The 23,001-nt window shown below is 40.0% G+C and overlaps 1 protein-coding gene across 7 annotated transcripts; it reads left to right on the forward strand.

Moving 5' to 3' along the window:
• Positions 1-864: 864 nt before the first annotated feature.
• Adcy8 (adenylyl cyclase 78C) lies at positions 865-22,870 on the forward strand. 7 transcript variants are annotated; one of them, XM_076782978.1, is made up of 20 exons: positions 865-1,254; positions 4,388-4,538; positions 8,054-8,280; positions 8,992-9,149; positions 10,778-10,967; positions 11,700-11,884; positions 12,101-12,299; positions 14,504-14,662; positions 15,587-15,816; positions 15,932-16,068; positions 16,164-16,476; positions 16,686-16,877; positions 16,959-17,056; positions 17,606-18,112; positions 18,586-18,873; positions 19,137-19,374; positions 19,431-19,557; positions 19,630-19,736; positions 19,815-20,078; positions 20,375-22,870. In XM_076782978.1, exons 2-20 carry the CDS (start codon positions 4,480-4,482, stop codon positions 20,585-20,587), a joined length of 3,891 nt encoding a protein of 1,296 aa, XP_076639093.1. In that variant the 5' UTR covers positions 865-1,254; positions 4,388-4,479; the 3' UTR covers positions 20,588-22,870. The 7 variants fall into 7 exon arrangements, with proteins under 7 accessions (XP_076639093.1, XP_076639095.1, XP_076639097.1 ...); XM_076782980.1 differs by having other exon boundaries at positions 866-1,254; positions 4,490-4,538; XM_076782982.1 differs by having other exon boundaries at positions 866-1,254; positions 4,490-4,538; positions 8,060-8,280.
• The last annotated feature ends 131 nt before the right edge of the window (positions 22,871-23,001 follow it).

Consider the following 23,001-nt stretch of genomic DNA (forward strand, 5'->3'; position numbering starts at 1 on the left):
CATTAATGTACTTAAATAATACAGAGTAATCCGTCGGAAAAAATATACCAGCCATCAATTTGAACTGTTGTAAAAGACAATATGGCGTAATCTATTAACTCTTTGTAAGGTTGATAAAAAGGAAGACAATGGAAAATTTTAAATAGGCCACAATATGTGCTTAATAGTTTTATTAATTCAAATATTTATCACTCAAAATGTTCTCAATAATAATGTACGCGTCGAAGTTATAACAAAATGGAGTATCGCTTGTAATGATTTTGTACGTACATCATAATTAACACTAAATTTACGGGCATTGATCGCACGTATATTTATTGATACCTTTCATGTTGACGATTATCTTAAAATACGATTTTTCTTTTAATTAGAATATGTATTCATGCCATTGCATCGAACAAATTCAACGTAAGTTAAAAAATAATATTTACGCGTTCTGCAATTTTAAATATGGAATCTAGACATCCGTCAAATTGACGGCTTCCGTAAATCTAGTGTTAATATACAATACATGTATTGCTATATTAATACATCTTCTTAACTGTAACGTAACGTACACATGTATTCAATATTATATATCAAATATGTGTGTATATATGAATATTTATTAATATAACATTACAAATATTCATCGGTGAAACGATTGTTAGTTAGTGATATCGATATAATGTTCCGACATAATCGATCCTCGAATACATCGTCGAAATTACTAATGATATCAAGAAGTGTATCAGATGAAGGTTAAGTATTTTAAAAGAGACATTGGCACAGTAAACACGACTCGTTTATACACATCGATCGCAGAAATGATAAAATCGCGGGCTCCGGGGGATCTCCTTTAATCGCAGCTGTCATTGTTCGCACAAAACTTGCGGGTTCGTTTTAAAAAACAATCACGCGTCGATATCGGCCGAGAAACGCGTCCGCGATCGCTTTCTGTATTTCCTCGATCATCCCTTCTTTTTCGTTGCACTCAAGAGGGGATGGAGCAATGTATCTGACGTCAAGAGAGCCATCGCGCGGCGACAAGTACATCATACTCACTCGTTCGAAGATCAGGTACCGACACGGTAACCGATTTCGCTCGAGAGAAGGCGCGCGGTTTTTTTTTTTATATCGTTGGCGTTGATGCCCCCTCGCGATTTTCGGGAACACTTGCCATTTTCGTTCGCCGACGGCGGTCTTGATGCTGGAACGAACAAATCGCGCGGAGTTGCTCGCTCATCCTTGCCAACTGTAGACGGAAGTCGACAGGTAAGGCAAAAACGAAACGCGGTGACTTCGCTCGACACGTAAATTTATTCTTTCCTTCAATCGTCAAGTTTCAGTGTTTATCTTCTCTCAGTTGCTCGTGCCACGGGCCACGTCGGTATCCGCGAACGTTCCACGAATCGCTTTGCGTCCCGTAACGGACATTTTCAAATTCATCGTCCGGAACTATTGAAAGCCGTTGATCGCGAATTTGAACGTAAATCGGCTAGCACGCACGTCGGTTTAAAGATGCATTTCTCGGTAATCGTGAGCACGTTCGCGTCCAAGTTGCGTAAAAATAAAAAGAGTCTCTGTGTTGGGCACGCATTTTTTGCGGATATCGAGGGGGACGACGATTCGTTTCCACGCGGAACTATACTTTTTACGCGGAGAGCACGTCACCGCGATTTCTTCGTTGCGATCGACGAATGTTTGTGCATAAGTGATCATGTCTGTAAAAGAGATAAACGTAAACAGAACAGTATTGTATACAGTGAAAGAGAAGGGGGAGGCAGTTGACTGTTGCGAACGATTCAAATTTTCGTAAGCGATAGAACAAAAGGAACCCGACGGATGGTGATTGAATTCCGATGGAAGACGAAAATTGTCGAAGGGCCATTCCGTGCCGAATCGACCACCGGTTGCGCTCGATGTCAGGGATTTTTGTCAAATTTAAATACGCCATAGCCCGCGTAAAATTAGAGGAATGGAGGGGTTTAGGTTATTGTCTTGTCGGTGATTAGAATTTGTTTTAATGATGTTGAACATTGCGATTTTTGCCTATATTTGGATAAAAACAGGTCGTACAAGTGATAATACAATTATTTTCGTTTTCGAGATTACTAACTGTATTCAACTTTCTTCTTTTCAGATTCTGATTTTGAATATTTCAAGTCGAAATGCTGACGTTTAAATATCTGGAAAATTATGAGTATATTCCTTGAAGCTTCTTTTGTTGAATAAGGTTACCTGTGTATACGTTTTCTAATTGACATTATAATAAACTTCAGGTAACCGACCCACACGCTTGACTAACTATATCGATCTCAGGCTATATTATTTGATTGAAGTCCACAAACGGAATCAGCAGGGCAAAATACGTAAAAATATACAGGGTGTTCGGCCACCCCTGGGAAAAATTTTAACGGGAGATTCTAGAGGCCAAAATAGGACGAAAATCAAGAATATCAATTTGTTGATGGAGGCTTCGTTAAAAAGTTATAAACAATTAAATTCAAAAATTTCAAATCGTTCTGGAAAAAATATTTCCGGTTGCGGGGATCAATTACAATCATTTTTGGTCATTACACATACCCCCGAAATCTTACCCACTTTCTAGAAAAAAATTCGAGAAGGTGTGAAATTTTTCGACGAAAAAAAAAATTTCAAATCGTTCTGGAAAAATTATTTTCGGTTGCGGGGGTCAATTACAATCATTTTTGGTCATTAGACATACCTCCGAAATCCTGCGCATTTTCGAGAAAAAAATTCAGAACCAGCGGAACTTTAGATGTTAATAACTTTTTAACGGAGCCTCCATCATCAAATTGATATTCTTGATTTTCATCCTGTTTTGGCCTCTAGAATCCCTTATTAAAATTTTTCTCAGAGGTGGCCGAATACCTTGTATATTTGAACCTAAAATGATTAATCAATACATTTTTAAAAATTTGATAACTCTCAGGGGGGAGGACGATCGCCCCTTTTTCGGTTCTACTCCTGAACGTTGAAAAGTTTGTAAACGAATAAGTATACGTATAAATAATATAATTTAATCTCTTATCTAATTAATCGATTATGCGATGCGATCAAACATTTAGTCGTCAGAATTAATCGCTATTGACGTTAGTCGGTTAGTGAAATTAATAGCTCACGACGACTGACGATTGAATTAATGGTTAATCACTCGCGACAATTGACGATTGAATCAGTGGTAAATCGCTCACGACGCTTGCGACCATTACCGATTAAATCAATAGTTATCCTTCGTCGATGTCGAATTGAAATCATCGAAAATTTCTATTTTACGCGTTTAACAAATTTTTGCTATTTAAAAACATATTACTGAAGATTAAATTATCGAATTGATATATGTGTAATTTATATGTTGCTTATACTTGCATCGCATTATACGTATATTTTATTACGAATTTAGGCGGTAAAGGCCAAAAATTGAATAGTATTCGGTGAAATTATAGAAATCTCGTTTACTTAATATGGATATTTTCTCTCGTCCTAGGCTCAGTACGCGATTAGGAATTGATGGAGTAAAAAATAGCTGCAACTACGAACTTTTTTTCATTGCTTTTGTGCCTTTAATCGACGACGGTTTGAATGAAAAGATTAGCGGCGGACACCGGTGCCCGCCACGGCACTCAGCACGTTAAAGGTATAAATGGCACCATTGAAATTGCTGTAAGTCCCGCTGATTCCGTCTGTAGACTTTAATCAAATAGATAATACATATAGCATGAGATCGGTACAATCAACTGAAACGGGACGGACCGTGGCTGTTAACACATTATAACGATGTCAATTATAATAAGCCCACCCTGTAAGCAATCGTAGAGGAACATAATTTCAAATTTGCAAGAAGAATTTCTTTGCGATTTTCACGTTGCAGAAACGACTTTTTAAAGAAAACAAAATGTCAACTGGATATAGTTGGTATTAGATTATCCAGAAAATAACTAATTTCGCTACTAATTGTAACTCGAATAATCATGTTACGATTTAAAAAAGAAATTTAATCGTCCATTTGAACATTTTCAGGTCCGCGTACGTTTGCAAAAATGATTCGATTCCCGTATCTCCTAAACGAATACGAAACCAGTAAAACGATGACTTAAACTCCGCCTAATTGTACTCGAGCTACCACGTATTTCAATTTCACCGAAATCCCCGACACGGAACGCAACGAGCGATCGATTTGGCGCGGAATAACCCCGAAACATTTTGGTAGACGACATTTACGTCCTTGTGTCTCGATCGGGATATCGATCGATCGAGGATAAAGCCTATCGATCTACCGGTCGCTATGTCTCGAGTAAAAATCGAATCCACGGTCTTCGAACCATCGTACCACGCTGGGCGCGACGAGAAATTGGCTTCCTTTCTTAACAAGTTCTGGTTTAAGGTGTGTGAAAATGCCGGATACTAAGGCAATTGCACAGCTGACAATCACAACGTGAGCGGGGTTGTTCGTTTACGCGGATCATCCGGGGGATAATGATTACAGAACAGTCCTGGACCATGATGCTGGACAGCGATGTCGCGGGCATCAATGAGTAAGTATAACTCGAACTATTTTCATTTTCTCTTTCTTGCTTTCGTTCTTTCTCTCTCTCTTTTTTCTTTTTTTACTTATATATATACAGGGTGTTCGGCCACCCCTGGGAAAAATTTTAATGGGGGATTCTAGAGGCCAAAATATTAGTTATTAACGTTTAAAGTTCCGACCATACTGAATTTTTTTCTCGAAAATGCGCAACATTTCGGGGGTATGTCTATTCACCAAAAATGATTGTAATTGACCCCTGCAACTAGAAATAATTTTTCTAAAACGATTTGGAATTTTTTAATTTTGCCGAAAAATTTCACACCTTTTCGAATTTTTTTCTCGCAAGTGGGTAGGATTTCGGGGGTATGTTTATTGACCAAAAATGATTGTAATTGACCCCCGCAACCGAAAATAATTTTTGCAGAACAATTTGAAATTTTTGAATTTAATTGTTAATAACTTTTTAACGAAGCCTCCATCAACAAATTGGTATTCTTGATTTTCATGTTATTTTGGCTTCTGGAATCACCTATTAAAATTTTTCCCAGGGGTGGTCGAACACCCTGTATATACCGTACATACGAAGAAGACTCTCTCAATTGTTTCGTTTGTTTAATGCGACACATCATTAACACAATAACACTGTTCGGTAAGTGTCACATTGTCAGGTGTAACGACAAGATTTCATGCATTTGGTGGTGTATATATACACGCTTGCATCGTACTACCCGCATACGCACACTTCTCTGTTCACGAACCACACGATAGTTTATTTCCTTCGGGTGGATCGTTTACAAGCGACGATTCGAACGATGGCCGCCCGAGGATCGATATGTAAATAGCCTCGCATTTGAAAATATGTGTGCACTGATTATGATGTTCGTGTCTATGCATTTACCGCGAAACTTTCTTTATTTACGGGATACGTACAATGGCGGCCAGCCACTTAAGGGGTAAGACCGCTGTAAAAGTCCAAAATAAAGCGTTTTTTTACGATTTTTTTTAGGTGGATGGAAAAGTAATAATCAAGAATATTATTAACCATGTAGTTAAGTGTTAAAAAAGAAATATTTATTCAAAAATAGTGCAAAATAACGACGCTGGAGCCATTCTCGCGAGGCGTGTTGAATTTGAGGCGCTCCACGGCACGCGATGTATTTGCAACGCAAATTTTTGAATAAATATTTTTTCTTTAACACTTGACGACATGGTTAATGACATTCTTGAATATTATTATCCTCTTACTTATCGCTTTATTTCAGGTTTTTACAGTGGTCTTCTTACCTCTTAAGGCCACTCTGGATAGGTTCGGTACTAATGGCGACTGTTATCAATCAATTCCTCGTATGCGAATCATTGGTTAAAATCGTGATAAACGAGGTAATAAACAGGGTAATTCCGATCGGTTGTTAAGATATTTCCGACCATCTTGTACAGGAAGGATTAAATAAGCTGTTTCTCTTAAATCAAATTTTCTTTTTCATGAACAGGACAGGGGATTCGATCATTTGATGCGTAATGAAATTTTCTGGAGCAGTTGTTCGGGGAACAAAGGGCGCTTAATAATTAAAAAAGAAGACACTGAATCGATGTATTAATTTTGTTGTATTTGAATAGCTCTTAACTGAAGTTAAAGGTACTTGATCGAAACGTTCTTTTTTATCCTGCGTTGATAATCAATACTATGTTGACTGGGCAATTTTTACCAGATATGCTTACGATAAACGATAACTTGCATCGGTAGATTAGGTTACTGGCTATTACAATCAATTTGTTCTTATCTGTCGTGTTCTTCCTGCGTTTGCCACTGTTTTACAATATCAAATACGACTTTATAACATGTACAGGGTTCAGTCGTATTCTACATAATAAAATTATGTAATGAATATTATTTTTTTTGCCCGTATTGAGGTTAATAAGAGCTGGCGATCGTAAATATCCTGTGATCGGAATTATCCCAACCTACCCTACATGCAGTCAATAGTCTATATACACTAAAGATTTGCAATATTCTGTACTATTAATATAAAATACGAGAGTTTCGATGTTCCATAAGTATGGAGCTGCTTGGGAATATATATTGAAAAAATAACAGTATTTATTAAACTCGAGTACAGGGAAATATCAATACAAAATACAGGCGAAATACACAAAGATCGTTGCTACGATTATGTTGATAAAAACGTGTATCTTTGGATCACTTTGGTTTTTCGTAATGTATTAGGTGTACATAGACTCACGTGACTAACTGTGTCTTGATATTGTTTGTGTGGGATCGTTACAACGCAAAGGTGATGATGTCGAAGAGTTTATGTTACTTTGAGAAGGGAAATTCTGTGTTAATTATAATCAAAGTTTATCCTACTGAGTGTTTTACGATACGTTGTTTTAGAATTTTAGACAACAGTTTGATTGTATCTTGGATTTTACTTTTGTTCCTGTCGAAATATTCAAAGTGCTGTATTTTTCTTTTTTAATGGTCAAACTTTTGTCTGAAACGATGTTTGGTGAATGCCAAGGAATCATGGTTTTCGTGGAAACCGCTCAGCGACGAAATTGTTTCTTAAAATGGTCTTCGTATTGAGTTAAAACATTGTTTTGTACCCACAAGAATGAACATTCATTTTTCATCCTACACTCGATGTACACGTATATTATCATTGTTTTTTTTTTTTATTTGTATGTTTAATATCGATAGGAATCAAAACTGTAGTAAAAACAAACACTATTACAAGAGCAATCCTGTCACTTCGACAAAGCGGAAGATTTGTGTTCATTTGCATAAATGTGATTATTGTGTCTATATTGAACAACTGAGATAGCTCTCATGTTATGTGAAACATGTTGTATTAGTACACATTCCTTAAGGTGTTCGAAGTTTCGTGTTAAATATCAGGATAGGCGGGAGTCTTATACTAAATATTTCGTACAATTTAATATACGAATATTGTTTAGGTATTCGAGTGCTGCGAACAAGTTTCGAATATTTGAGTACTTAAATATTATTAAATACTATAACTCAAAATACTATATCTTAAATGAAAATACTATATCTTAAATGAAAATCAAGCTTAAACAAGAACGAGGAATTTGGAGAAATTGATTTGTAGTCCATATCGCGCTACTCAAATATTAAATACTACTTAAGTATTCGAATTATATTCAAAGTATATTCGTCGGATATTTGATCACCGAAGTGTTTGAATATTCGAGTAGTATTCGAATGATATCCAAAGCGTTGAATAATCGAATGCATGGAATCTGACATCCGTCAAATTGACGGTTTCCGTAAATCTAGCGTTGATTACACAAATATTCGAATTATATTCGTCGGATACTTGAATAAATTTGTTCGAGTATTCGAGTACTTAAGTGTTTCGAACGGTGTCATGTCTATCAGTATTCACGTGTCAGTTCTATGGAGATGTTTCGTGATCATGGTTGTTTTAAATGTTCTTCGTGAACGTGGAATATCGTACGTCGCGGATGTCTAATCAAGATTTGTATCTTTTACGGTGATAGGTTGAGTATTTCCCCGAGGAAACAATTATGGATCAAGGCCGTGAAGAAGCTGACCTCCGAGAGGCTGGGCAGGGAAGGATTGGCGGCGTGGGAGGACCGGAAATCCAACAACGATCCGGAAGTTCCAGACCCCGAAGAAGAGCCCGAGCCTAGCGAGGATCCGGAGAACGATCCGGACGTGGTTCTCGACGAGGAACCTGTCGACGCAGAAGCTCAGACACAGCGAGGTACGATCGATCCTCTTGATTTAGGTACACCACGAAGCTATAAACATCGCCCTTGAGAAGGAAACAATTTTATTTCATTTATCTTCGACTACAATCTACTTTTACAAGATGGCAGACCACGAGTCCCGGTTGCTATATTATAATTTGTATCAAAGAAATTGTTTTATCGATAACAACGAGGATTCGTTAAATAGTAAAGAGTTAACGTTTGAAAATTGTTCAATCGTTTGCACATAAGATTTCCTTTAGGACAACACATGAGATATAAAAGATGAGATTTGCTCTCAGCTCGCGCTGAAGAAACGTAAGCAGCGGGGATGAGCCTTGTTCATGAATCCGGGGCAAAAATCGAGCCTTGAAAGCAGAGATTACTGTGTATCGTTTCTTTTCAGTTTCCATGTTACCAAAAGAGAGTGCTTTATTAATATCGTCCAAAATTTTGCATTAACATTTATGCTCAACGAAGCAACAATTCTTGCATCGATCGCAAAAGTGATCGTGTCTATGGTATATTTTACGAATAAAATGTGACACGCGAGAACGGTGGACAGTTTCGCGCTCGGGCCGCTTGTAATAAAAATAAACATACTTTTACGCATGATTCTCCTCATTTCCGTTCCATTTTATCTTATTTACAAGTGGTTTGGCACGCGTTGCTAATTTATTTTATACTTACAGCCTTCGGCTATAAATACGACTGGATATTTTCAGATGTTTTCAAGAAAGGAGTCCTCTATAAGGGAATATTCTGCCCGTCGCTTTCGAACAGCTTCCACAGCAAGAATCTGGAGATCTCGTATCTGCATTACTCGAACCGCCAGCGGCAAAAGTCGCTGATAATGCTCAATATCGTCGATCTCAGTCTAAAGGTACGTGTAAAAACACTGTGAAATTCTGGATTCGAGATGCATGAACCGTACACAGGGTGTGCAAGAAAGTTTGTGCGGAACTTGGCGTGCATGTACGTTGAGTATGATCGAGTCGTAAGGTAGAGCTCAGCTATACTGTGGCTTTCGCTTATAACCAGCTTGTTACCTCCTCCTCCCTCCGTGTGTATCCGAATTCGGGGTACGCCCAATCAGAACACTCGTATTTGTAGTAGAAACTGTCTGGACAGTGTTCGAGTCGAGCAACACGTTGACTGTCACAGTCTCAGCTACTATTGTTTCTCCAATATTATATTTTTTTTTTTTTAGATAAAATGATTATATTACTTCCTGCGCTACCAGTTATCCGGACACTCGGTATACGAATTTCATGCAAGTTAGACGAGTGTGTAAGAGTCGAGGAGCAGCCAAAAATTCTGTATCGAATCCTAAGACCAGGTTTCTAAATCTAACTCCATCGAGTGGCAGGTTGAACGCAACGAAATTACGTTATTATTATTATTCCATTTATTCACGGGGGGGGGGGGGGGGGGAAATCCTTTTGGTGATTCTCTAATTCACGTTCTGAGTATTATTCATAGTTCGGTAATGGAACGTGCCAGTCACAAATTAACTCGTACTTGGCAGTCAACGTGTTAATTGCGACTCGCTCATAAAGTTGAAGTTCTACATTGTAGTGCGGGCCAACTGCTGTCGTCGCGATGATTTAATATCGTCAGACTGTTTCGGGGAAATCGGGGCTTGGCACCTGGAACGGGTAGAATTCTTATCTTGCTCGTTAAGTAAAAACAACAAATTTTACAACGAACAGATAAAATTGTAATTGTCTTTGCTCGTTTTTACTTGGTAACCTCGAGTCTGGTGCATACTTCTCTGCACACTCCGTGGTATCGAATACCGGGGAACTGGAAATAATGCTCCTGGATGAAATTTACTGACCAAAATTTTTGGAAAATATTTTATTGCTGATCAAGATTTTGTATTTTATAAACAAGACTTCTTTTACCCCAACTGAGAATATTTCATTCATCAGTTTCAAAATGTTCTTTTAACGCGTGTGTGAGGTCCACCGCTTCCCGTACTCGCCATTAGAGGGATTCTTCCTCTCGCAAGCGCTCGATCGACCTTCCATTAGTATACAGGGTGTTCAGCCACCCCTGGAAAAAATTTTAATGGGGAATTCTAGAGGCCAAAATAAGACGAAGATCAAGAATACGAATTTGTTGATGGAGTGTTGTTGATGTTGATGATTTGAAATGTTTTAATAACTTTTTAACGAAGCCTCAGTCAAGAAATTGACATTCTTGACTTTTGTCTTATTTTAGCCACTAAAATCTCCCATTAAAATTTTTCCCAGGGGTATCTTTTCTTCGAACACCGTGTATACGCTCTTCGATCAACTCCCACTGTCCTGGCATCTAATCCAGAATTCCACACGCTCGATTAACAATCAGAGAACACGATCAGTGTCGTGAGAACCGTAAATTATGAATGAAAAGATGGATTTCCTTTCCACGCGTCGAGTAAATCGTTCCAGGGGCATTCTTTGCAGTTTCTTCCCATACAATGCTATAATGTTCGATCATCCTCTTACGCGGGACCGTGTGTAGATGGTTCTCATGGCGATATGGCTGTGGCAAAGGGAAGAGGGCAGCGGCGGTCTCATCGAGTCCTTGTCTTGGGCGACTTGTTGCATGGCGGCGAACCTGCTGGTGTGCATACTCGGCTGGTGGCGGTGTTTCTCCAATAATTACTTGCACTGGGCTTCCATATTCACTTGGTTACTGATCAACTCGCAAGGTGACGATGCGTTTCGTCGAAACGGGATTCTCGCGGTCGAACGTTTAAAGTCGCGTAGAGTCCCCGGTAGTTTGCGATGTTACAATTTAATCACGCACACAAGCACCCCGGGGATACGTACGTATACACATACACACGGTCGCTGGGAGTTCGTATCTCCGTTTACCGAATAGGGTTTTGCTCCACTGGCTCGCGCGTTGGCGGTCCAGCGAATTGCTCGAACGTCCAGCGAACCGTAGAGAGAAACTCGGTAGAACGAACCTTGTGCCAGGCGTAGGTTACTATCGATTTGACGATCCTTGTGTGACCCAGTCAACGAAGTTCAAATGAAAAGAATAAATAGAAAAACATTCTGAAATTTGACACAGAGTCCGGGGTGGGATCCAAGGATCGACGCCATCTTAGAAAATACAGCTTCGCGGTTCTTTTGGTAATAACTGTCTTCTTTATGCAATCGTTAACTCACGAAATATTTGCAAAATACCATAAATATCTGTATTCACTTTCCAAGATGGCGGCGATGCCAAGATTCCGATCTTGCGAGACTCGTTCCCAATAACACGCCTCGACGAATATCTCTGTCGAACTTTGAAACCTTTCTTGTTGATTGTTTTTGTTTGACTAGTTCCGTGTAGCGCCGTTTAACATTCACGGAAGTATCGAGCCTCGATGGATACAGAGTGAATCGGCGGTCCGAATCGTACAGTGTTTTACGCCCGGTGTCGATTGCAGGTTTTATAGGGGCCGGTCTAGACTTCTCTAGCCAGCAACGTCTAATGTGGTACATTTTGTTTGTCGTGTACGCACCGTACGCCATGCTGCCGTTGCCTTTGAGATGGTGCGTCCTCGCCGGTTACGGGACAGCTTTAACGCACATGGTTATGGCGGGAATAACATTATTGCGAGACCCGACATACGTAAGAATCCCTTGGTCTACATTATTCTGTTTCACCCTCTAACGTTTCCCGTTCTTCCCTTTCGCGACGCTTCGAACTCGATTTTTTATCCGTTTTCTATTTATTTATTTTTTTCCGTTTCGATTAGCGAGATTCCGTGTGTTGCTCCAATTTGCAGCTTTTTCTATCTTTGTTCTTTTTTTTTTCTGTTAAATACACGTCGTTTTGCTATTGCAGCTGCACGATGTCGCGTGCATAGTTCGAATGCTAACGACCAACGTCCTTCTTTATCTTGCAATGAATCTAGCTGGCATGTACACTAAGTATTTGACAGACAGAGGACAGAGGCAGGCTTTCTTGGAGACCCACAGATCCATGGAGACCAGGCAGAGGACACAGAATGAGAATAACCGACAGGAGAAGTTGCTTCTTTCCGGTGAGGATACGATTCGTTCGTTTCGTGACTCGGGGATCAAACCTGGGCGGACTAGTCGGTTAATATGATTAAGTTGCACCCTTGCATTTGGATGCAAATGACTGTGAGAATAATTGTTAAGGCGAATCGTGTTATTTTTAGTATCGCGTTATCGGAGAAAAAACGATTAAACGTCCGAGCTCGAACCTTCCCACCACGGTTACGTGAAAGATAAAAAGGGCCAATTAATAGTGGAGATACGACGTCGTGCGTGAAACGTAGCTTTTGTTATATAATATCTTCTTAATATTCAATATAAAATATCTCCATTTTCAATTACTTGGTTCTTCTTTTACAGAATTGTAGTGGAAGGGTGTTCCTTATTCTCTTTCTAGATCATGCCATTCTACTCGCGTGTACTTCATTTGATATAGGTAATCCGACAGACCTAAACTTCGAGTAACCGTAAAGGCCCAAGTAAATTTGAAAATTAATAACGTTCCATGTATTGTTATTATCGTTAACCCAGAAACGGTAACACGTTTAAGTAGACGTATCAGCCATGTAAGATGAACCGAATCCCTAAAATGACCCTTCTTTCTAGAAAAACATCAGCCTAATGTACCTGATATAACAACAAAACAACAATATATTTACTAAATCCTTTTGGAAGGACGTCAGCCGTAACTGGGTTAAGTTGCAAAATACATAAAAGGTTATTATTATGTAAATTTACTTGGAGGCCCTTTTTTTGTTGATATTCGAGAGCGAGCCGTGGGTCGATTGTCGGCGTCGAATGAAATTCGCTATTCTACGATTGCTCTCGGTAGCGTTTACGGTGGCAAACCATAAATATACACGGGGTTGTGTAATTATGTGCCCGGCTCACGTACGTTCGACAGGTATGAAATTATATTTATACGTATGTCGAACGTGTCGCGCATAGTATATAAAGACGCAACGGGGGTTGCGCCGCAAGCACGGGGCTCGTCGGCGCGTGTAACTTGCTCAGCCGAGTGTCAAAAAGGGTCACTAGACACTTTCACTCGATTGCGCCAGATATGTTTTACCGATAGCCTGGCAGTACTTTGCTTTTGCATATTATCGATTCCATCGGCGATGATTCGTTTAGGGAAACCACGTGAAATATACAACGAAACGAAATAGAAAATGAAAGCAGCCTCGTTCCGCCAACCCCGTGCATTGCGAATCCGCCAAACGAAAGCAAACTATTCTAAATAAAACTACCGAGAATTTTGATAATATTATTAAAGAAATAGAAAGCAGAAAAGCAATGTATTTAATTTTAAAAGAACTACGACATTTGTGTAAGGAATAGTCTTTGAAATTTGTAGTTTTAAGGGGCCATTTTACCTTGTAGGCAAGAAAAAAAAAGGTTCCTTTGTGGTTTCGTGGACGTATTTATTACATATTTAACTATATCTGCGAATTTTTGCAACGCATAATATCTATTGATTACGCAGTTTTTATTGACCAACAAACAACAGTTTTTATGTACAGCGTCGTAGTATTTTATGATGTTCGGTCAACCCTGGGAAAAATTTTAATGGGAGATTCTTAGGGCCAAAATAAGACGAAAATCAAGAATATCAACTTGCCGATGGAGGCTTCGTTAAAAAGTTATTAATGTTTAAAGTTCCGCCCATTCTGAATTTTTTTCTCGAAACTGAGTAGGATTTCGGGGGTATGTCTGTTGACCAAAAATGCTTGCAATTGACTCTTGCAACCGAAAATAATTTTTTTAGAACGATTTGAAAAATTTTTTTTTCGCCGAAAAATTTCACACCTTCTCGAATTTTTTTCTTGAAAGTGGGTAGGATTTCGAGGGTATGTGTAATGACCAAAACTGATTGTAATTGATCCCCATAACCTAAAATAATTTTTTCAGAACGATTTGAAATTTTTGAATTTAATTGTTAACTTTTTAACGAAGCCTCCGTCAATAAATTGGTATTCTTGATTTTCGTCTTATTTTGGCCTCTAAAATCTCCCATTAAAATTTTTCCCAAGGCTGGCCGAACACCCTGTATACTATAGAGGAGAATTCAGAAAAAAACGATTCGATTTTTTTAATCCCACAAGGTAGAGAGGCCCCTTAATGTAATATGGCGGTATTATCGAAGATGAAAATATCGATGATATTTTATATAATGCGTGGCCGGTGAGATTTTGTAACGTTCAAAAGTGGTGAATGTCTGTTATAGTTTTGCCAGATTTCGTGGCGAAAGAAATGATCCGTGATATCGCCCGTGAAACTGCTCGAGGTGGAACGATCTCCTTTACACCCAATCAATTTCACAGAATATACATCCATCGCTATGAGAACGTTAGCATACTCTTCGCTGACATCAAAGGCTTCACCGGTACGTAGCCACTTGTTCGATATGTTGAGTCGCTGCGAAACATTTTTTCGTACTTCCGAACGGAAACTTCGAAACGTCGAGCTTCGAATGTAAGTGACGTAAACTGACGGTACGTAAACGACGTAAACTATTCTTTAATGCTATATATTCTTACACGATGGACCAGCGTTTCTTAACATTTTTTTTTTCTTGCGACCCCTTCTCATTAACGCGTTCTTGGCAAGCAAACTAATCAAATTTATAATAACGATCACTGTAAAATATATTTTTTATATAGAAATAGGTTTGTGCGACCCTAAAGCAGTGACATATAGTTACCCGTAAAAAGCTCTGTGATAATATTAAAGTTAGACTTCAGGATTAGTTGTGCAACTCTCAGAAAAAAACAAAATTGTATTTCATGGGAGTTTTGTTTTTTGTTAGGTTGAATCCAGCAGCGGATCTAGGAAATTATAAATAGATTAATAGTATCATAACTAAACAATTAGTATACTTTGACCAAGGAGCATCGATTACGAGACACGGAGGCCACAGAGATAAATAAAACTCGAAAGGGGGCCGCGAGCCAAAAAGGGTTGAGAAACACTGCTCTGCATTAACCCCTTGCCCTACGATTTAAATCGAGACTGTGTGCGCCATAGTCATGCACCAAATATCCTACGCGTCCGAACAAATGTTTAATCTTCATTTACAGTACATAAAGATTCAATAATTAATAAACTCAGTTTTGTCAGATGAGGACCATAACTTGCATCACGAGTGGGATTTATATTTGTTTACTAATGTGGAGTCTGACTCGATGTTGTAAAGCAAGGGATTAATTTCTCTTCGATTATTTTATGTTTTCCAATATTACAGCTTTGAAGTACTTCGTTGTTGATTCTCCGACTCGTTTAATGCATTGTTTCGAACTTGTTATCATAGCGTTGGCCAGTCATTGTAGCCCCCAGGAGCTCGTCAAGGTGTTAAACGATTTGTTCGCTCGTTTCGACAAGCTATCCGCGGAGAATCATTGTCTGCGCATAAAGTTGCTCGGGGACTGTTATTACTGTGTTTCCGGGCTACCGACCGCCAGAAGCGATCATGCTCACTGTTGCGTCGAAATGGGCTTGCATATGATTAAAGCGATAAGGGACGTGCGATACACTACGCAGGTAATTAAATTTTTTAACAATCAAGGCCGTTTATTAGGCATAAAATCCAACTACGGTCACCAGCGACCATTAAAGCCATAGTAGTCGCGTGTAAAATATATTGGTACGCGTTCAGGTTGATCTGAACATGAGAATAGGGATCCACAGCGGCTCTGTGCTGTGCGGTGTACTAGGACTTCGAAAGTGGCAATTCGACGTCTGGTCCTACGACGTCACACTGGCTAATCACCTGGAAAGTGGAGGGATACCCGGGTAAAGTTTCATCATAAACGAGTTGTCCGAGTGACTCATTAAATGCCCCATGTGTACTTTGTCAGAGTATGGAATGAGGAATGGATGCGTTTCAGGCGGGTGCACATCTCCGAGGACACCCTGAATTGCTTGAACGACGTGTACGAGGTGGAGCCAGGAAACGGTACCGAGAGGGACAATTATCTGAAGGAGAGGAACGTGGTGACGTACCTGATCAAGCAAGTAGAACCCTTGAAATCGAGACGAAGGTATTCCACGCGTCCCAAGGTATTTTCGGAGGAGGACGGCGGGAAAAGTAAGAAGAGCTTCAAAATGAGTAACCCGTTGGCTGCTAACAGCAGCGCTCCAAATACGTCGACGGACGACGAGATTGGCGTGGACTGGACACCGGAAATTCCGTTCGAAAATGTGCGTATCTGTCCATCAGGGATGTACAAAATTCTGGTGTTGATACAGTGTCCTCTAGGGCATCAAGAATAATCAACTGTTTCGTTTGTTAATTAACTTCTTGCTTTATAAGTACAATGATAGGCAAAACTAAACGCACTGTTGGTCGTCGTTCGTTTTTTCTTGAGACTGAGTCCCCAAACTTATCGTTGTATATTGTTTGTATGTAGTTGAACACATCGTCGTCGGTCAGTAATTTAGAATCGGAGTATCTGGAGGAAGAGAACGGTTCCGCGAAGAGCAACAAAGCTGCACCGCCTGGGCTGAGGGCCGGCCTCGAAACAGCGAGCAACAAGCGTATGCGATTGGCGAACATAAACGCTTGGACGTTGCGGTACAACGACGAAAGCCTAGAATCGAAGGTCGGCTCGACGTTAACGTATTTATTGCCTTTCGATCGATGGTAAAAATTCTGGTGGTACAGGCAGTGTATGTGTTTGCAGTTCGGCCAATTACGCGAGGATATGTTCAAGTCCAACATGATCTGTTGCTTCTTCGTGTGGATATTTATCGCCATCTGCCAAGCTGTTATCTTGCCGGAGTAAGACCGTGTACCGATATTACATTTTATACCGACATTTGTTACGAATAACGTTTCAGGCAGTTCTCGTCTCATGGTTGATTCGTACGAGCCTTTGTTTTTTGCGATCACAGTAACGTACGGGTAACTTTCAGTTCAGCGTCTCGAGTTCAACGAAACCTGAGACAGCAGAAAAAGATAGAGAGCCGGTAAAAGCGAGACACACGCAGTACAAAAAGATGTCGTGAGAAGATTAAATACCGAGTAGTTCACTCTGGGATTCTTTCGACGAAGGCAAATCCAAACACGACTTAAATCAGAAAGTTATAAACTTATAAACCGTTCTAATCGAAGGTGCAGACTCGTTATACTGTTTACCAAGCTTAGTTTTGATTTCCTGACCCGGTCTGCCTTTCATTTTTTACCAATCACGGTGCTCGATGGGTTTAGATAAACGCCAAACGCTTCAAGAGTTTCTAGCGACTAAAAATAACCTCGATACTTATCGAACAGCCCTAGTAGCTTCTTGCGAATCTAACGCAGAGCTAAGTTAAATCCTTTTTCTCGCAGCTGCACGATCCTCTTGCTCTCTCTGCTGCTGACAACGCTAATTCTGGTGGCGTCGTCCATCCTGGTAATGGCGGAGGAGTTCAAGAGTCTGCCTACGTACCTGCAACACGCCTCGTCGATGCTGGTTCACAACAAGCAGCACCGAACGATCTTCATATGCACGGTGATCAGTCTGATGGCAGTGACGTCGATCGTCGGCGTTCTGACGTGTCCAGCGTCCACACGACGGTATCCAGAAGCTCTGGTCCTCGAACGCCAGCAGCAATTGACCACGCCGACGTTGCAGCCGGAACGACTGGTGGCGACGACCGTCGGTTTGGACCAGTTCATACTCACGTTCTTGGAGACGGCTCTTCGGGACGAGCCTACCGTGGAACGGAGAGACACGTCCCGTAAAGGGAATCACACCGCCACGCGTCACTCCAACGACATTGAGACTTTACTGGCGAGGACTCTCAACGGAGGCTTTAATCCGGTGAAAGATCGAGGAAGAAAAGAATCGTTCAGGTTTCGTAGTCGCGAACAACGCCACGGGTCGTCGTAAAAGGCTGACAAAAATGTTAATCTCCCTGGTTCCAATTTCTTTCTACGAAATTCGGAAGAAAATGTTGCATTTAGAACAGGGCAGCAGAACGTCAGGTTCAGTAGCCAACGTAGCATAATTGCGATATCTCCGACATCCCCACCACTAGTGGAGAGAGCTTTCACGTTAGCCAAGCGTGGCTACTGGGCCGTCAGTTATGCAGTTCTTACTCAAAACATTTAACTTTATTTTGGCAAGGATGTATACAGTTTGCGCGAGAGTCGACGCTACTAGTTTTGTGTCTATGTTTCTTTAAAGAGCCTCTTCGTATTCCAATGTTTGGACCATACAGAAAGCAAATAGCAAAGAAATCATTTTTGCCAGACTTTTGGGAACTCTGTCCACTGTGCAGATCCGCACATGGAATGTATTATGGACGATTTGTTCGTAATCGTAGGGACGAGCAAGTTGACACCAGGAAGATACCGACGACGTTGCAAACGAAGCCTCAGGCCGAACCTTTGTACTCCGCTGACTACGACGAGGACATCGTTCTGGGGATCACCTGTGTGCGACCCGAGTACATGGTGTTCACGTGGATCTTATGCTTCATTGCTCTTGCTTCCGCTCTCAAGTTATACTACTTGGTGAAAACGGCGCTGGCCACGATCATCGTATCCGTCTACGCTGTGTTGATCCTCGTGGTCTGCAAAGACTTCTTCTCGATCCCCGACGAGCAGAGCTCGTGAGTCTCGCATGAATGTTTGTCCATGGATGTTGATTACATTGCTACACCCGCAAACCTTCCCCTATACCATGTTCCTTCAGCTCAAGTTGTATAATTTAAAAGTATAATTGAGTGGCATATACGTAGAGTTAGACTCATTTGAACTTTTAAAATAGTTTGAATCTTGGAATGAAACGAAGCAAACAATATTAGTTTTAGACCGGTTAGATCCAAGACATGTGTATAAAATAGCCTGACAGCAGAGTTTTGTAATTTTGTAGGCCTTCGATACCTCTCTCGGCGCAAATGCTGACGTTTCTGTGCGTGTTCCTGGTGATGGTCACGTACCATGGTAGATTAGTAGAAGTGACGTCCAGATTGGATTTCCTCTGGAAACAGCAGGCTGAGCGGGAACTGAGCGACATGATCGAATCGCGTCACAACAATATGCAACTGTTGAAGAATATTTTACCGGACCACGTGGCTCATCATTTCCTGACGCAGGAACGAGCACCAGAGGTATTTTCAACGTAACGACCGAACATTACCATTTTCTTACTTTCACGCTTTTTTAGGAATTGTACTCCCAATCGCGAGACAAGGTGGGCGTGATGTTCGCTAGCGTGCCAAATTTCACCGAATTCTACTCGGAGGACGTGAACAAAGGAATGGAGTGTATTCGTTTGCTGAACGAAATCATAGGTGAACTCTAAAAATTATTGACATATCGATATATTTGACTAATTTTAAATAATTTTTATGATTCCTTTCCAGCCGACTTCGACGAACTCCTCGACGAGAATCGGTTCCACTGCATTGAAAAAATAAAGACAGTCGGTGCGACTTACATGGCGGCTTCCGGTCTTAATCCGACTCAAAATGTAATCTTACGTGATTTGACGCTAGCACTTCTGTTGAATTCTACTTTGTAAATGTCACGTTCAATATTTCCTTTTCAGGACAAAACCAAGGATGACATGGAGCATCTGTGCAGATTGGTAGACTATGCGGTAGCCATGCGACTGCGTCTCGAGGACGTCAACATCCATTCGTTTAATAATTTTGATTTAAGAGTGGGCATTAGCTGTGGCCCGCTTGTGGGCGGGGTAATCGGGGCACGGAAGCCTGTGTTCGACATTTGGGGCAACACGGTGAACTTGGCATCTCGTATGGACTCCACAGGCGTCATGGGAAAGATACAAGTTCCAGAAGAGATTGCTAGGGTAATTACAAAATATATGGAACAAATACGAATCTTGCATTGATCGATAACAACAATAACGTGTTATTTATTCTTTGCTAATTGGAACAAGAGCATTTCGGTTCTCTTCAGGAATACCAAGTTCCAAATTTACCAATCGTTAAATTCTTCTCTGCATTAAATGTTATTATATTGTGAATTTTGTACGAACTTTACACTCCAAGAATTGTTTGTTAATATCAACGATTGGAAGGACTGTAATTTTTAACTGTTCTTTTGCAGCAAACAGTAACTTAAAATTTGTGTTGTGTATGTTAGTTCTTGGAATCGAGGGGATATCAAACTCAGAAAAGGGGCCCCATCGAAGTTAAGGGTAAGGGATTGATGGAGACTTACTTTGTGCTGGGTAAAGGGTCCATGCAACAGGAGGGCTCGACGAAACACACAACCAGATGCCGGAGTCTCGCAGCTGTCGTTTATGGTGTCGTTCAAGCGCGTCGTAAGCAAATGCGAGCACTTCGAAGGACATAAACGTCGTAATCGTATCAGTTTTTCCATTCGATTTGTTTGTGCCTAGTTGCGTAAACGGCTCACCTTCGTCGAATTATCCAGAGCGTGGCACTTAAAGCGGACCATTTTATTAACTCTTTTATTTGTCGAGTTAGCAATTATTTTAATCTGTCGATAAGAATTATGTATATTTTTAATTATCTTTTAAAGGACATTCTTAAAACCAATATATTTTAAGTACCAATTACTTAATATACAATATTAAAACGAATTCAATTATTCTACGTACACACGGAGTGTCTTTGAGTGATTATTTCTTATCTTCGAAAATTAGGAAGATATTCCATATGGACAGTTTTAAGTACCACGCTTCTTAATAAAATTCAAAGAACGACGAGCACTTATAATTAACATATTTACTGGTAGAATTGTTTCTTATCGAACGGTCGTCCAATATGTTAATTACATTCGATTGATGTTCACCGTTAGACCGATGTAAATTGACTTTGTTTCGTATTTATAATTCCGTTACGAGTATCGTTATTTTCTGCTCACTATTATCTCATCGTAATCCTTTGGGAGGATAATACTTCTGGACCAGGGTACTGAACGATGTTAATATGAATCCAAAAATTTTATTTTAATAAATTAATACTTCGTATCCAATTAGTATTATACGTAAGAATTAAAAAAACTGTAAATGCTTTACAGTTGTTGTGCTAATATTATGTAATATACAGGGTGTTCGGCCACCCCTGGGAAAAAGTTTAATGGGGGATTTTAGAGGCCAAAATAAGACGAAAATCAAGAATACCACTTTGTTGATGGAGGCTTCGTTAAAAAGTTATTAACAATTAAATTCAAAAATTTCAAATCGTTCTGAAAAAATTATTTTCGGTTGCGGGGGTCAATTACAATAATTTTTGGTGAATAGACCTACCCCCGAAATCCTACCCACTTTGTAGAAAAAAATTCAGTACGGTCGGAACTTTAAACGTTAATAACTTTTTAACGAAGCCTTGATCAACAAATTAGTATTCTTGATTTTCGTCTTATTTTGGCCTCTACAATTTCCCATTAAAATTTCTGCCAGGGGTGGCCGAACACCCTGTATACTACATTATCAATAGTATATTTGTTATATAATATTAATATCGTGTTAATATATAATATGAATATATTAATATTTACAATGGGCATGCAGTGCATTTAACACTTCAAGTTGTGAGCCACGCTGGAATTAAAAATAGTTAAAATGCATTGTCGTAAGTATCTCCCAAAGGACTATAATTTTCATACTATTCGCGGAACTTTTAAAAACTTAACCATAATTTTTCACGATGCCTCGAAGATCTACTTCGATCGACGAAGACTCGTACGTATTGCATTTTTTCTGTATCTATTATAGTTTTGTTCTACGTTATGCTGATATCGCGTATCGAGTAAACATAGATATGTAAGTTTGATGATTGTAAATTTGTTAAAAAATTGTGTTACATCTAGTCAAACAGGAAGGTATGTCATGTATGTAAAGTATGTAATGAACATGAAAGAAAACAACAAAGAATTCTACAATACCCTACTGTCGTTATCGTGTAATTCAAAACGGAATTCGAACAATAAACAACGGTTGCCAGAAATTTTGCTCGAAAGAATATTATCCGTTCGATGTTTTAATAATGCAGTTGTACTTTTTTTCGTGTTCTTGCTCATTAACGCGTTTGGCACAAAATAAAATTCTGGCAATCGCGATAGATTGAACAGGAAAAATACCAACTATCAAGGATCATCAGGAACTGGTATTTGCCATCTATGCCAGATCACTCGTATGTGAACTCGTAGGGTTTCTGACAGTCGACAGAGACAAACTGATACATGCCCTCTTCCTCGATACTCCGAAGCTGCCCGAAGTCCAGATATGCCAAAAAGGTACCGAAGGTGGTCTCTCACACTATGCCAGGCAACGCGTAAAAATAAGTGAGCTCGTGGAATTTTGAAAACCCGACAAAGGCAAAATGACGCATGCCCTCTTTCTCGATTCTCCGAAGTTGCCCGAAATAATTTCGGACCGCCTCGTGAGAGTCGAGAGAGAAAGGCTCACATTTGCCTTCTCGCTCTTGAACAACTGAAATCCAACCTCACGTCAACGGCATACGATTCGGAATCTCGACTGCCCAGGTATTTTTACTTGCCTTTCCTAGAGTTCATTACTGAACTCTGCAAATTACTCCTGGTTTCTATTTGCCTCTGATGACGTCTGATGACCAGTGCTGACAAAAGTACGGAACTCCCGACAACTTTTTACACCATACAGCGACTATTACTGACTGCTCCTGATTACTGCTTGCCTCTGCTGGACTCTGCTGACCATCGCTTATATTTCTGACAACCTATAACGATTACTACTGACTTCTGCTAACCTCTGTTGGTCTTTG

Source organism: Colletes latitarsis, chromosome 2 (assembly GCF_051014445.1).
Source record: "Colletes latitarsis isolate SP2378_abdomen chromosome 2, iyColLati1, whole genome shotgun sequence".
Classification (NCBI taxonomy): Eukaryota; Metazoa; Arthropoda; class Insecta; order Hymenoptera; family Colletidae; genus Colletes; species Colletes latitarsis.

Coding starts and splice junctions, on each gene's coding strand:
- Adcy8 (XM_076782978.1), top strand. CDS start 4,480: ATGATTACAGAACAGTCCTGGACCATGATGCTGGACAGCGATGTCGCG. Junction 11,885..12,100: donor TATTGCGAGACCCGACATAC/GTAAGAATCCCT, acceptor TTGCTATTGCAG/CTGCACGATGTCGCGTGCAT. Junction 16,477..16,685: donor CGGAAATTCCGTTCGAAAAT/GTGCGTATCTGT, acceptor GTTTGTATGTAG/TTGAACACATCGTCGTCGGT.